The 16,545-nt window shown below is 37.2% G+C and overlaps 2 protein-coding genes across 3 annotated transcripts in view; one reads left to right on the forward strand and one right to left on the reverse strand.

Annotated features, from left to right (window-relative positions):
- The window catches only part of GPATCH2 (G-patch domain containing 2), a 172,710-nt gene extending 160,103 nt beyond the window's left edge, over positions 1-12,607 (reverse strand). The window contains exons 1-2 of one of the 2 annotated variants that reach the window (XM_004751469.3): positions 12,417-12,607; positions 1,530-2,246 (exon numbers count right to left, since the gene is read on the reverse strand). In XM_004751469.3, the coding sequence (XP_004751526.1) occupies positions 1,530-2,246; positions 12,417-12,472 (773 nt within the window). In that variant the 5' untranslated portion in view covers positions 12,473-12,607. The remainder of the gene's footprint in view (positions 1-1,529; positions 2,247-12,416) is intronic. The other variant, XM_013055572.2, reaches the window with a different exon arrangement.
- Positions 12,608-12,831: 224 nt separating this feature from the next.
- The window catches only part of SPATA17 (spermatogenesis associated 17), a 178,313-nt gene continuing 174,599 nt past the window's right edge, over positions 12,832-16,545 (forward strand). The window contains exon 1 of the mRNA XM_004751466.3: positions 12,832-12,952. Coding sequence (XP_004751523.1) covers positions 12,885-12,952 — 68 coding nt within the window. The 5' untranslated portion in view covers positions 12,832-12,884. The remainder of the gene's footprint in view (positions 12,953-16,545) is intronic.

A 16,545-nucleotide genomic window follows, 5' to 3' on the forward strand; every position in this document is an offset into this window, starting at 1 on the left:
AAAAATAAAAGAAGGTGCACCTGGGTGGTGTAGTCAGTTAAGCGTCCGACTCTTGGTTTCGGTTCAGGGCATGACCTTGGGGGTAGTAAGACGGAGCCCTGAGTCAGGCTCCACGCTCTGCACAGAGCTTAAGATTCTCTCTCCCTCTCCTTCTGCCATCCCTCCCCCCGCCCCAGTGTGCTCTCTCTAAAATAAATAAATAAACCTTAAAAATAAACAATAAAATAAAAAATATTTTTAAAAATCAGTCTGGAGTGAAAACATCCTCTTTGAGAACTTGACTGCTAGTAGCCTGATCATAGTTAATGGATACTCAAATATTTTTTACGATGAAGAAAAATGAAGGGAGTTTTATCTCATTTTTCTTCCAGGGTAGGTGTCTGTCAATAAAAGGCAGACATCAATAAAATAAGGGCTTGCAGGATCAATCCAAAAAATAAGTAATCTGTAAATAATCTAGAAACGGACACTTATCTTCACTGCCACACACCTTCCCTCCCCACCACTGAGCAAAAAATCACTTTCAAGTCAAGCTATGTGGTCCTCAGTCACAATGGCCCAATGCTACCATACAAGTAATTTTCATTCTGGTATAAAAATGCCAACTTTGGGGAAGAAAAGCAGATATCATAAACTTTTCAAAGCCTTCCTGAAACATTTTTTTTTAAATTTTGAGCAATTTTTACTTCTTCAGAAAAAATATATAAATAGCAAACCATCCCTTAATAAAGGACCTGGCCTTTTTTTTTTTTCCCCCCCTGGATCATAGTTCTGTGTTTGGTTTGAAGAAGACACCTAAAAGGATGAACAGTTTCAATACCTTCTCATTTCCTGCAGTAGCATTAGTTCTATGTAAAAGAAAAATGATCACTTACCTTTTGACGCTGTCAAAATAGTACTTAACAATTATCCTTGTGGTGTATACCTGCTTTCTAGAATAAACAGGTTAGACTAGCTGCCAAAGGATCATTGCTTTTCTCATTTGTCTAATGACAAGATCAAGTGTTTCTAGATTATCAATTGTTTTATAATCCATAAATCGTTAGAATTCTCAGCAATCTACAGACCTCTTAAAATATCAAGTAATATACAGTTAAGTAGTATCAACTTTTGATTCTCAAAAATCAAAATACACTGATGAACTGTGACACTAAAAAGCACCGAAGGCTAAAGCTCTATAATTAAACAAATAAATAATCATAAATCCAATTCTAATAGTTACAAATGTGCTGTTATTCAAGAGCACATTCATTGCCATTGAAAAACCATTCCCTTTCCTCTACAGCTGAAAATTAAGTCTTTACAACACAATCCAAAGACTTCGTGTAAATCAAATAAGCAATTTTGTTTTGTACTAAACACTGTAAATTATAAGGAAATATAACTATGGTTAAACAGTAATATCACTATTATTATATTTTATATTATTATAATTTGTAATTATTTTAAAACAGAATTAAAATATAAAACACATTCAAGCACAAACAATGGAGACACATATTTTTATACATAGAGAATATAAAAGTCACCTTTCACTCATGAGTTCATCTGAGACTTTTTGCTCTTCATAGTCCATTTTGTCCTTACTGGTCTGGCTTATTTCCTCACTTTCTAAAACTACTCCTTCATCTTGGATTTTTGGCCCTTGTCTAATTATTTTCAATTTCCTTTTTTTGACTTTGTTCTTGGTAAACTCTTGATATTGGTAAGCTCTGTCATTGTCCATGTCCTGATCTCTACAACCTTCAAGGGGCTGGGTCATTGTCCGTTTGTTAGAGATGTCCTGTGGGAGGTCAACTGCCATGCGTTTTACCTTTCTCCTTCTGCGCAGAGTTCTGTTCCCAAGGTTGTCCACAGCAAAATCCGATTCGTGCCACAGAGGTCTTTTTCCTCGTACATTATTGTTTAAGTTTGATGATGGCCTGCGCTTAGCCACTAACATTTGGTCATCAGAGTCACTATGATCTTTTTTATTATTATTGTGATTTTCTCTGTAGTCCTTGCTTGGCTCCTCTAAACTAGAATCAGTGCCTTCACTTAAGCAGTGGCCAGGCTCCCATGGATGATGAACATTATACGACCTTCGTTTTCTCCCTCTCCTTTTCCTTGCCTGGCGTTTCAGAGGACAAGACACACTTCGAGAATGATCGCCTGTTTCAGCAAATCCACCTCGAGCTTGCTCTGAGCTCTCCTCCAAAGCAGAGACAAGATCATGAACCAGTTCTTCCATGGTTCGACTGAAATGCCTACATTTTTAAAGAAAGGGAAAAAAATCAACAAAAATAGTGTTAACTTTATTAACCTAGTTTATTAGAGCCGACAATTCACTCTGAGTGTAAAATTAATAGTTATTATAAAAATGTTTAAAAGCTACTTAATTTTTCTATTCAAGATAATAGTTTTAAATATTCCGACTCATTTTTAAGCTCCTTTTCCTTGTGTAAGTTCTTTCATTAAACATGGGAATTATTTCAAGATACAGTAAGCATAGTATCAGCAGTGAAATATCCCAGTAATTTCACATTTTTACTGTGTTAATTATGGAAAAGTTATTTCTGCTTAGATCATTGTTCATTAGTCTACTCCTGCCCTTTCCTTAGTTTTCCTCCAATAGATCTAGAACTTTCTCAATCCTTCCTCCAAACACCTCCATCTCCCTACAATTTCTAAGAGAAAAAGGAAGTTGTATAATTCACGACTCACCGCATGCTCTACCCAGTCACTACCATGAAACATGAGGGAGATGGAAAGACTGAGAAGTACTTTCAAGATTTGTAATATGTGAAAAAAAAAAAAATTAACCAAGTACTAGGCCTATAATTAGGCCACACTAATCTCATAACTCAGTCAAGCAGAAACTACGTTCTTATTCAAACTGGAGCTTCACTGGTCTAAAATGGCCCATCATTTTCTTATAATTCATTCTGAGACAGTCTTTCAGCTTTTTTTTTTTTTAAACAAATAAAACACATTGAACTATGTATGTTACCAGTGAAAAATTTATCTACTTATCAGCTAGGATAGATATTAAGCATTCTTTAGGAACCTCGACAAATTATACTGACCCTTTCTAAACTCAGCTCCCAAAGATTCTGTATCAGTTGGTGATGGAGCGCCCACAATTCTGATTTTGTATCTTTCTCACAAAGATCATGAACAATCATTTCTGAGTTCTAGGAGCAAGGAGCAAAATATTCTCAACTAGAGATGTCTACATAATTTCTAAGTGTATAGCAGGGGTAGGCACAGTTTTCTGTAAAAGGCCAAACAGTAAACATTTTAGGCTCTGCAGCCCATTAGGTCTCTATCATAACCATCCAACTTTAGCCACTGTAAGGTGAAAGCAGCCCGAGGCAAGGCATAAATGAATGGGTATGGCTGTGTTCTAATAAAATTTTATTTACAAAACCAAGTCATGGCTGGCCACAGTTTGCTGACTCCTGGTTTATATAGTCTCTACAGTCTATAATTTTAGGCATCTGCAAGTTCCCTATAATAACTTTTAACTTTGTCTTTTCTTTTTAACAACCTGAGAACACACACACATTGTGATTCAACTGGATTTACTATGTAAGATGATACACACACACATATAGCTTCTAAAACAAGTACTTACTATATATTACTCACTAGGCCCACTTTAAGGGTTTTATATGCATTAGCTCATCTCATTCTTGCATAAAAACCCTGTAAGGTTGTATATGAGATACAGAGAGACAGAAACATTAAGGGCAATTTACCCAAAGTGACACACCTGGGAAATGGTAGAAACAGATTTTAGACTTCAGCAGCTTGGTTCTAGAGCCTGAATGCCCAACTTAACTACAACTACAACTAACAACTTAACTACAGCGAAGAACAGCATTCTAGAGCTACACAAGTCCAGTGTCCAGTCGGCACTTTTGTTTTTGAGTGATGGAGCAGCAGGTGATACTATTTTAATTGTTCAGACAGATTTAATACATATCTATGTAAGGCAAATGACTCACAGTTAAGCTTTATATTCTTCTGAACAGAAAAAGGGAATGGGAGACCTGAACAGAAATAAGGCACAGGGCAGTAAAAGTGGTGAAGGTATATTGAATTTGAAGAACCAGTGGTGTGGTCATCAGTAAAATGTACACTGTGACCAATTAACTAAATGAATACAGTCTTTCATTTAATGTCGGTTTGTATTTTCCAGATCTCCTTCAGCATTCTGAATGAATAAAAACCTGTATGGACACACATTTTTTAGAAAAACATGGTGATTCAAATATGTATTTTAAATAAAACTCTGGAGAACCACTAAAAGGGTCCTATATATTACTGTTTCAGGACTTTGCATTTGAGTATAAGAAATATGTGTCACATAGGAATTAGCATCAAGCCAAAAGAAGGGCTACAAATCTGACTACACTGATAATCCAAATGGGTCTTTTCTCCATTATCTCTACAGTAATAATCACCTTTTTGTTTTCCTTTTATTACAATAAATATACTGTTCATTTCCTTTAATAATGTTTCTTTGGAAGAAATACAGTCTGAAAGACCTATTATCTCTGAATATAATATTGCACCTTTAATAAAATTTACTGGAAACCAGTTTAACATGTATTGTAATAAAGCTCTTTTATCTAAAAAAGGACTCAGTATTACCTGGTTCTCAAGTAACTTAACTTTTCTAAGATTCAGTTTTCTTATCAGAGGTGAATGACTAGATCTAAATATTAATGTGAAATTAACTTAAAGCATGAATAGAATAGAATAAAACTGCAGGTTACTTTTGAAAGTTATAATCTAGCGCTTTACTTTAGAAAGGAAAATGAGGTGGTCCTAGTGTTAGATAAAGGTCAGCAATCAGATTCAATCCACTGAAATTTATCTTCAATTAATTTCATTTAAAAAGTACTGCTGTAATAAACATAGCTTAAGGAAATATAACTGACAGTATTACTAAGAATGTAAGCAAGACTTCTTTATAACATCATTAAATTTGTCACCTTAGTTGATTTTTTTTTGAGAAGATAAAATATCTCAAAAAACTTTCAACCAGAAGAACCTAATTTATTCCATGAGGCTACTCAAATAGGAATCAGATATGACTATCAATAAAGTAAAACAATTACTTTATAAAGACTTCTTGGGGGCACCTGGGTGGGTTGGTGGTTAAGTGTCTGCCTCTTGGTTTTGGCTCAGGTCTTGATCTCAGAGTTGTGAGATCGAGCCTCGTGTCTGGCTCCGTGCTGGGTGGGGAGCCTACTGAGATTTTCTCTCTACCCCCCAACCTCAAAAAAAAAAAAAAAAAAAGAGAGAGAGAGAGAGACTTCTTAAAAACCCCATAAAAACACAGAAAAAAAAATACATTTAACTAAGTGCTACTTAGAATTCAAATCACCTTTTCCCCTTCAGTTTCAACTAACCAGACTTCTGCAAGCCAAAATCCCTGTTAATGAGCCAGTAATATCATAGTCAGTCAGTCAAGTGGCTTCACTTATATCTCTCAGGGAAAACTGGCATCAACTGGCCTCACAGAAATAAAGTCACTGTAAGAGACATCGCATGATCAACAGTTCATTTACTTCCTTGGCAGTTAGTTACACTGAAGATTATTGAATGGAAACACTTTATCTTCAAGATATTTTCTTAAATAAGATCTTTCCTATTGAAGAGAAAACCTGGAAATATATAGCTTTCTTTGTAAAAACCTATGTTAAGCATTCGTAGTTGTAAAGTTTAAATTACAATAAAATTCAGTAAATCACCACTTAGTTAATTTGAATAATAGTCACATTTACGAAACAATTTCTCTTCATTTGGAATTCAACGGAAATGATACCTTTTGAGAATAGTCTGGTTGGGTATAATATCTAAGATAACCATTAACTAACAGTTTTCTTAAAATACTCCAAAAGAATAGAATCAGATTACAGTCCCACTATCCGTGTAAAGTTGGATTTTGTAAAAGGAAATGACTTGAGTAGATAAGCATTTTGGTTTTGTGTAGGCGGTATTACATTAGGTAATGTTTCTGGTTCAAGAAAAAAGATCTAGGAAGCTGTCTTAGTCCAAACTTAATGTTCATTTGTTCCCAAAGACTGGCAGTTAACTGACAAACCAGGGACTCTCAAATATCAGTCAACAATGTAAAGGCGAAGCACAGCAGATGATACCCAAGAAAGCCCCCAAAACTGATTCCCCCCCAATAACTAACAGCTAACTACTCTCTAGACAACTATTACTTTTTGAAGATTCTCTTAGTGGTAACTACTATTCCTAAGAGGATAAAATATAGCATTTACAGAAGAATTAGGAACAATTTCCTTGCCTGGACACTGATTAAAAATAATTACATAATAAATGATAGATATGTATGTCTACTGAAGAAACCCAAGTTCATTAAAAGACAAAAATCTTTCAGATGTAACAAATAGGGTAATTGACTACAACTGTCAAATATCTAGATAAGGAAAAAGAAATCAAATATTCCTTATCACCTAGTACATGGTAAAATTCTCATCTTCATCTCTGTAAAACACAGACTATTTCTTCTACAAAGTTAAGTAACTCCAGCAGTGGAATGCTAAAACAAAGTTAATGTTAAGTGCTGCTAAATACAACAGCTTAATTGGCTTTCAAAAATTTAAGGAAAGTCATTTCTGTCTTAGTTTCTATATGATTAAAAACTCAATGTGTACAATTAAACAATGTATGAGTAGAACCAAGTCAAGAGTTATGCTGATGAATGTATGCTATGTATGCTATGACTGGTCATAAACTTAAGAAAATAGTCTCGGAATTACATGTCTCGATATTCATGTTAGCTTTTACTTAAGAAAGGAAAGTTTGGTCATAAAAATACAAATTAAAATTAACACATAATAGTATAGATCACGACAATGGGTGATTAAACATGCAAACAATGCTTCTTAAAGATGCCATATCAAGGCTAGATTTCATGACGAACTCCACAAATATGACCTGTGAGAATTATTTTAACTTTGATGAAAATTTCTGCTGCTTATGAGAATTTATAAATTCCTTCTTTGGTGGTAAATATATTTGTCAAAGTAAGTCTTTATCTCAGCTTAGTGACCTATTAAATGATTAACAGAATTATCTCCTTTAAATAATTTTGAGAAGGTCATTTAGGAAAAACAGAATAAGCGTAACATTAAATGTTAACATTCAAGCTAGTTTTGAAATTCCTTGACCCACCTATTTAAACCAGAAGTTTAATCAGAAGTAAACTTTTCTCTCTCTTTTTGAAAAAGAGGTAGCAGGGAGGTAGGGGAATGTATCTTATTATAAAACATACAAATAATTAGTTATGACTTCACATGAACACTAAGCAATGTGTATGGAACAGAATTCCAATGTGTATGGAACAGAAAGGTGGGGGGAAAAGTTGGGAGGAACCCAGAGAGAACACTAGCTTTAAAGTCAAATTTATGAATTTGGAAGCTAAATTTGACTACATTCATTAGTCGAGGACCCTGAACAAATTACTTATCTTCTGATTCTGTTTAGTCACCTTAAAAATGGTGTAATTTCTACCTCAAAGGGATTCTGTGGGATGACAGTGGATACTTATGTGTGGGAGCAGTTATTTCATCTTTCAACAATCCCTATACGCAAATAAAGTAGTCGCTGAAATACTGAAGCGTTTTGCTTTTAAGTAGAACCACACTATGAATCCTGAGGATATCATAACAAAAGCACGGATCTTATCCGGTCCATGTTCTTGCACCACTCTGAATCGTGGGGAGAAGGGGAATAACAGATATTTGCAAAAGTCTTGCATGCAATTTCAAGAAATCTTAAAGATTTCTAAGGATCTTAAAAAAAACAATTAAAAAACAACAATAAAAATTAATCCTGTGTATCTGAGTTAGTCCTATCTTGTTAATAAACGGATATAAGAAAAAATAAATGACAGAAAATCATCCTTTCCAGTTCTCTATGAAAGAGAAAAACTCATTTCCCATAACAAGAGAAAAGTTCCACTGACTTGTGCTCAACTGGAAGCGCTAAGGGCAGCTGCTATTTTGTCACTTTTGTTACCACCAGAAACACCCAGAAAGCTTTCTTGCCTCCTTAACTAGCAATTTTGGGGGCCCCCCCAAAAAAAATGGTTTTAGAAAAAAGTGTTAATTCTACTTTCTAAATAGTGATTTAATAAAGCAAGCTCACTTATTATTTAAATTTGAGAAACATTCTTGTTTTTAACTTCACTTAATGACTTCAAGAGTCATTCAAAACTTCTTATATTCTAATCACTTATGAAATGGAAACTACTGAATATGAAGCTGCTTAAACGAAATAAAGTTGAATTCTATAAAACAAAAATAATTTAGCATCTAAAAAATAATTCATTCCAATTCTTGTCAACATGCATATATTAGAGCACATCCAGGCAAGCTCTTAATATGTACAAGATGAGTCTCATTCATTGCTCAGACATGGCACTATTCAGTATTTATTGAATATATAATACATTCTGAATTCTCAGAATGAGAATGAAGACAACTTAATATTAATTACAAGGATCTAGCATAATCCTTGACAAATAACAGATGTTAAAAACAAATCTGTTGGATGGACAGACCAATGAATGACTAAATGAACGAATGAGTAACAGGAAAGTATGACTTCACTAAAAATTCAGACAATTTGGATTTCAAATTTTCTGCAGCACTAACATGCCAGACATTCTTAATTTTTTAGCTAGGTAAATACCTTTCCAGCCTGCCACAGGTAAAAATGCTAAGAAGCTATACTAATATTAATGAGCTACTTGGCTAAAATTACAGTGGCCATTGCTTTGATCCCTAAGTGTTCAAACAGAAACCTGACTCAAACATATCAGACAGTATGGAACTGACCTCAGGATAAAACACAGAAACACCCAAACACCAAAACAAAAGAAAAGGCATTTATTGGGTCACCTGGGTGGCTTAGTCATTCGCCATCTGCCTTCTGTTTGGGTCATGATCCCAGGATTCTGGGATAGAGTCCTGCACCAGGCTCCCTGCTAAGGTGGAAGTCTGCATCTCCCTCCCCCACTCCCCCTGCTTGTGTTCTCTTTCTCTCTGTGATTCTTTCTGTCAAATAAACAAAATCTTAAAAAAAAAAAAGGGGGGGGGAGGCATTTATTAAAAAGAAAAAAAAATGCACGTTTTCCCCTTTGCACTTTTTTCAGATCCAAATATGAAATAGGAATGAAACTCAGAAAAAAGAAAAAAAGATCCAGAATCAATATAGTTTATTTCTTAAGGCTTTTTTTAAAGCAAGCCACATACATTTAAATTAATAGTTCAGTATAATGATTCAGTATCTTCATTATCAAGGATTTACTTGAAAATTTGCTTACTTCAACTTTTAAACTCTTAAAAACAAACCAGAAATTGACTTTAAATTGACTAATAAAAAGTAATAAACATATATCTAAATTATAAAGGATCTGTCCATTAAATGAATCAAATTTTAAAAGGAAGGTTTACACTTTAAGTACCAAAATACTTGTGCTATTTGGGCCCTAATTTCAAAACTGTATGTGAAAGATGAGGCAGGAAAAAGAGATAGAGACACTCAGCAATATTTTATAAAAATATAAACCGCTTACAAGAGTAACTTGCACAAAAATGTATTTATTTCCTGACATACACAAAATCTTAGGATTTTTATTATTTAATTGTATAAAACTTGACTTCTGTAGGAATAAATTACAAAATAAAATATCAGTTCTATTTTTCAACAAATGTTAAAAGAGAGCTAAATCATTTACTATTTACCTAGGTGGTGCCTAAAAACTGAAAATCTAATCTCAACGTTGGAGAAAAAGTTGAAGTCAATATGGGAGGTAAATATAACAGGAATTCTAGTTTAGTTAACAAATCTGGGCACCTTAACAGTTCATATATTCCTATAATAGTGTATCGAATTCAGACAAATTGGATGTATGCCAGGATGGTTAAGAATTGTTTTTAGATAGGGGCGCCTGGGTGGCTCAGTGGGTTAAGCCGCTGCCTTCGGCTCAGGTCATGATCTCAGGGTCCTGGGATGGAGTCCCGCATCGGCCTCTCTGCTCAGCAGGGAGCCTGCTTCTCTCTCTCTCTCTGCCTGCCTCTCCGTCTACTTGTGATCTCTGTCAATTAAATAAAATCTTAAAAAAAAAAAAAAAAGAATTGTTTTTAGATATACCGGAATCATGCTGCAAATATGGTATTTGGTCTAGTTATTCAAACTATATTTGCTCCTGTTCCATCATTTCTAAAATGCAAAAAAAACCGGATAGCATCCATCTCAGAAGATTTACATGAGATATACGTCCATAAAACCTGGCATCAAGTAATGACTCAGGGGGCGTCTGGGTGGCTCAGTGGGTTAAAGCCTCTGCCTTCAGCTCAGGTCACGATCCCAGGGTCCTGGGATCAAGCCCCGCATCGGGATCTCTGCTCAGCAGGGAGCCTGCTTCCCCCTCTCTCTCTGCCTGCCTCTCTGCCTACTTGTGATCTCTGGCTGTCAAATAAATAGATAAATCTTAAAAAAAAAAAAAAAAAAAAAGGAGTAATGACTCAGTAGTAGCATCCCTAGTGGCACTGGGATTTCATAACTGGGATAAAACATACACTCATAGTATGGTAAATGTCTAATCAATGAAGGAAAAAAAGAAAATTCCATTGAGAAATTCCCAATAATGGGATGGTTGTACAGATAAACTAGAAAAATCAAGGTACCAGTTTTCTGCAAAGTGTTTTTTCTAGCAAATCAGGCATGATATTTAAGAATTTCATTCAGAAACACTGATTAGGCGCTAGGCGCTATGTTAGACTCTGATGCCACAAGAATGAATGAATTCTATACTGGTAATTGAAAATAAGATAAGCACTTTAAAACAATTGAAGGATGGTGTTTCTCTGTATCCTAAGGAGGTACCTAACTATAATTTGCATAGAAGGTGAAAGGGAGAGGAAGTCATACTTTTTAATTAAATAATCATCTATCCTACAAATCAGTATCACCACAGCAAGAGCAGACCAATCTATACAGCACATTTTGTCTTGCTCCCTTAACAAGGTATTGACTGAATGGTGAACATTAAGAAAGGTACCTCCTAGATTACTGGACAGGGAATTCTGTCTGGGGTAATGGAAATGTCTTGTATCTTGTTTTGCGTGGTGAGTACACAGTATATACAACTGTCAAAACTAAAAATACTAAACACGTGAGAAGGGTTTTATTTTATGCTAATGCCATATGACAACATTAAAAAAAATATAGCTCATTTAAAAAAACTACTCCCTGCTTTCTCCCTGGAAAATGTGAGAATTTAAAAGTATAACCAAATCTATCCCCACTGTGAGAGGAACTACAGAATGATTTAACCTCATTCAAAACATTTTAGGCAAGACAGTCTTAACTTTTAGCAATAAGTGATGCAAAGAAAATCTTTTGAGAACACAGACTACTATAACCCCTCATGGTCTCCTGGTCTCATTCACTGGAGAATCTAAGAATGGACATACGTTTTTTCAGCCACAGTTCACCTGTTTTTCAATCCTTCGTGTTTGACATTGTCAGTAGGAAATTTGCCTTATTTGACTGCTTGTTCTATCTATACTTGAAAGAACAGGGCTGGCATCCTAGAGTTCTCAAACAGAAATCCAAAACCCAGCTTCTAGCTCCAGAACAGGCACGGCAATTGGGGGCAACTCATTGAAATGCTCTGTGCTCGTCACAATCTCCTATCACAGGACTATCCTAAAGAAAAAGCACGTTAATTTGTGAATGCACTTTGAAAAGTCAAAGCAATTATTCCAAACTGGTACTAGTGATGTGGTACCGCAAGGCACGGTCAAACCCCTAACCAAATCCTGGCATTTATATGTTCTTAGGGAACACACACATCTCATCTGAACTAAATGGAACGTTCAAGGAGCAGAAACAGGTAGGTCACTCCCACTGGGAAAAAAAAGAAAGAAACGGGAGTGTGCGAAGAGGTCTCTTCCAGTACTCAAGTTCCAGAACTCTAGAATACCGGGATTTGATCTTCCAGGACACCTGGTATAATCTGGCAAATTAAAAACGGGAAGTGAGGGACTAAGGCCTGTATCCAGGGAAATTCTTCGGTCCCTAGCCTGGTCAACAATCAACGAAGAAATGAACGGCTCTCAAAGTACGGAGACCTCTACTCCCCAACCCCCCTGGAGTGTCAGGCAATCAGCAAACGTTCGCTGTGTCCCTTCACAAATCTTGAGCGCACACAGCTCCACGCCTTCCTCAAATCGCTTCCACCCCAGGCAGGAGCCACAGCAAGGCCTAAGTGTCTTCAGCTCACCCATCCCCACTCCCTCCCCCCCTGCCATCCCAGGTCCGGCGGCCTCCGGCCATCACACCCGTTCCTGATCTCCCATCCCCAGGGCCGCCAGCCTCACCAGCGGTTCCCGGCGGCTGGAGCTCCGATCGGTTGGCGCCCGGCGGCCCCGAACATTAACGACACCCAGGAGCCTGGCCTCGAGGCTCAGGCCCGAGAACAGACTCCAACTAGCCCCGCACCAGAGACTTCCAGAAGCAGTTCAGCATTTTGAGCTGAGCTTCCGGAAACCGACGGGAGGCGGAAACCGGAAGCCCGGAGCAACCATGACCTCGCCTCCCCACACCGCCCTCCGCGCCTCGAATCGCCTCCTTTTACTCACAGAAAAGAGAGAGGCGAATCCCAGGGACCTTCCTACGCACAATGTCTTAATTTCCTGGCTAGTGTTCTGCTAACTGAAACGGAGTGGAAAATAAAAGTGGGATAAACGAAAAGTTGAACCCCCCCCCCCGGGACTGGCTTTATGGTTTCACCCGGTTGCCGTGGAGACCGATAGCAACACCCGGGCGGAGGCAGACGCCTGGAGGCGATGGCCACGTTAGCTCGGCTGCAGGCTCGGTCGACGTTCGTGGCACAGCAGTACTACTACAGGAACAGGTGAGGCGTCAGCCGGGGTACGGCGCAGAGGGCTGTCATCACCCCGGCCAGGTGTTCCTCAGGAGCAGTTTCCTGTTAACAAAATTCCCGAATCAGTAAATACCACCCACTTCTCCCCTTCGTTTGTTGGCCTGAAACTTACTCCCAAGTTGAAAAGTAGGGTTGCGGTTCAGGTAGAGTCTAGACGGGAGTCGGGGCGGGACAGCGTTCCCAGCGTGAGAGCATTTAAGAAAGAGCCCAGTAGAGAGAAAACTAGAATAAAGTGTTTCTTTGACATCATCACTCCACAGTTTGATGAAACCAGTGTCCTCCCTGTTGAAGTGGTTTTTTGTTTGTTTGTTTGTTTGTTTGTTTTAAAGCACAGCGAGGTGGGATCAGTGTTCTTTTGTTTTTTATTTTTTGTTTTTTATTTGACAGAGATCACAAGTAGGCAGAGAGGCAGGCAGAGAGAGAGGAGGAAACAGGCTCCCCGCTGAGCAGAGAGCCCGATGCGGGACTCGATCCCAGGACCCTGGGATCATGACCCGAGCCAAAGGCAGAGGCTTTAACCCACTGAGCCACCTAGGCGCACCCCTGTTGAAGTTTTAATAGCCTGAGGGGAGCATCCAGGCTCCCTAGCTGGATGGGGGTGGGGTGGGGTGTGTGTGTGTGTGTGTGTGTGTGTGTGTGTGTGTTTTCCCCCTGGGGATTGGAGCCTCCATTATTTCACAGATATTGAACTCAGCCTCCATTATTTCACAAATACTGAACTCAACTGTTGTAAGGACTCTCGGGTCTTCCCAAAGGGACAGTATCTAAACTTTTCTAACGAGATTATCAGAATCAATATGTTAACCCTTAGTAGAGGAGTAAGGAAGATACTGGTAGCCTTATCCATCTCTCTACACCCAACCTTCTTCCTCCGGGAAGAGTTTTGTTTTGACCACGGCTTTCTGGAAGCAATGCCTCCGGGGATGTTTTCCAACTTAAGAGAAACCGTATAAGTCAGTTAGATAATGGTAGACTATAGGGAGATGGCCGACCCAGGAAAAATGGGTCCATCCGATGGGATTTTCCTGAGCTGTTCTTAGTCTAACATTTATCTCTCTTACCGCATTCTTCCGGCACTGCGGATCTCTTAGAGTACTAATCGCAATTCCGTTTTACATTCTGTTTGGGCATATCTATCTTTGCCTCTTAAACTAGAAGTGGGGAGTGTCGTTTTTTGCTTATCATTTAGGTTTCTAGTGTCTATCGTAATTCCTCATTCATGATAGACGCACAGTGATTCTTTAGTAATTCCATACATAAGTCTTTGAATCAGTCATTAGTCTTGGTTTAAGTAAACTACTAAAAATTGCTAAAGGTGGAAATTACTTATTATCTCTTACTGTAATTACAGATAAACACCTTAACCACTTATTGAGCATTCCCTTAAAGGATGTGTCCTGTATTCATGACCTGCCTATATAAAGAAGCAAGCTGAGTCCCTCCTGATGTTCACAGCCTCATGTAGAATATAGGCATTTAAAAAAGTAATTACAACAGAGTAAGGATGAATGAAAGTGAAACAACTAACATTTCTTGAGCACTGATTATATGCTGGGAATTTTACTAGGAAGTTTTTCATATAATACTTCATTTGGTTATCACAATGTTACATGTTAATATATTAAACTCTACTTTTAGAGCTCAAGAACACTGTTCTTAAAAAAAGGCTGGTGAAATGCCTTAGACATGCAAATAGACATGATTTTTTTTCCTGCAGATTTCAGTGTAAACTTTTGTCCCCATCTTGGTTTTGACACTGGGAACATTTCCCCCCAATTGGAGGTTACTTGGAGAAAAGGTAAGAGCTATGAGAAGGCCATGATGAGAATAGGCTGGCATTCCTTACATTTCATTTATTATTAGTAGTAGTAATAGTTTCAATATAAAGGAAAGTCTCTAAAAATCATGAAGGAATCAGAGTTCCAAAGTTTCCCTAGTTAAAACAACACCAGGGTATTGATAAATTTGGGGACAAAAAAGATATAAAATATTAATACATGAAAAAAGGACACAGGTGGTTTAAGAAATTATTATTATTTCTCATGTGTTATTCACTAGATCAGCTCTCTGTAAACTGTAGTGTTCATTAGAATCGCTTAAGGATGTTGTTAAAATATAGATTCTGATTCAGTGGGTCTCAGTTACAGTGAGAGAATCTACATTTCTCACAAGAGTTCCTGTGAGGCCCCGTTTTGCAAAAAAAAAAAAAAAAAAAAGTGTAGAAAAGGAACTTTGTACAGGTCTATCATTTAATTCTTAAACATCCTTACAAATTATGTATTTATTCCCTTTTTGCCTGAGAAAAGGAAAATGAGATTCAAATAGAGAAAAATTCCACAGGCCATTCAAAGTAATGTTCATTTGGTGGAAGGATATTAAGCCAAGAAACCAGAACAGGAGGCTACTGTACAGTCAGAATTAATGGTTTACACTGGGGTAAACTTTAATATAAATGTAATGAGAAGTTTTACAGAAATAAAAATAAAGGAAAAAAGTTATGACTAATTTTTAAGAAAATATTTTCAGTTAAAAATATAATAAATGAATTTAAAAATAGTCACTACTTGAAATGTAAATGTTTTAGGAAAGCAGCACGGAGGACATATCCAGGGGATTTAGTATGTGAATGGTAGTCACGGCAGAACTGGGGAGAGTAGGGGGAAAAGGACAAATTCATAATGAAGAAATAATCAAAGAAAACATTCCTAAACTGAAGAAAAAGTATGGCTTTGAATGGAAAGGACTCTGAGTACCAGACAGGATGTTATTTTAAGACAGTTTTTAGATATTACCTGGCAAAATTTCAAGGATACAGAAAAAAATTATATAAGCTCCTAATCTAAGACAGAAAAGAATAAAGTTATTTGCCAAGGAAGAGAGAAGCATCGAATGGCTCCTGTGCAATACAGGGATGTAGAAGAGAGAAGGACAGCAGTTCCTCATTATTCAAGCAATATCTGAAAAATCTAACCCAGCAAAGATCTTAATCACTTCTTTTTTTTTTTTTTTTAAAGATTTTATTTACTTATTTGACAGACAGAGATCACAAGGAGGCAGAGAAGCAGGCAGAGAGAGAGGAGGAAGCAGGCTCCCCAACTGAGCAGAGAGCCCGATGCGGGGCTCGATCCCAGGACCCTGAGATCATGACCCGAGCCGAAGGCAGAGGCTTTAACCCACTGGGTTAAACCTGCTAGGGAGCTACCCAGACGCCCCCTCACTTCTTTTTTTTTTTTTTTTTTGATGAAAGAAAGACATTTTCAGATACATAAAGACTCAAGAGTTCTGTCATGCATATACTTTTATCTGAGGAAATGGATTAAAAAACACACTCTGAAATCAAGTGAGTATTAAATTAGAACAGAGATCTCAAGATAGGGGAAGAAGAGCAAAAGAAATAATAGAAACAGTAATGAACAATTATACGTGTAGTATTGATAGTTAAACCTAGATGAACACTGTTAACTGAGATTTATGGGATACCCCAAATTCTATGCAGTTAATCCAAGAGGCACTTGCAGTTTGCTTCCTAAATACCTCCTTGAGCAAGTTCAAAAATTCATCAA

The sequence above is a fragment of the Mustela putorius genome, unplaced genomic scaffold, assembly GCF_011764305.1.
Source record: "Mustela putorius furo isolate JIRA1106 unplaced genomic scaffold, ASM1176430v1.1 tig00000508_pilon_pilon_pilon, whole genome shotgun sequence".
Lineage (NCBI taxonomy): Eukaryota > Metazoa > Chordata > Mammalia > Carnivora > Mustelidae > Mustela > Mustela putorius.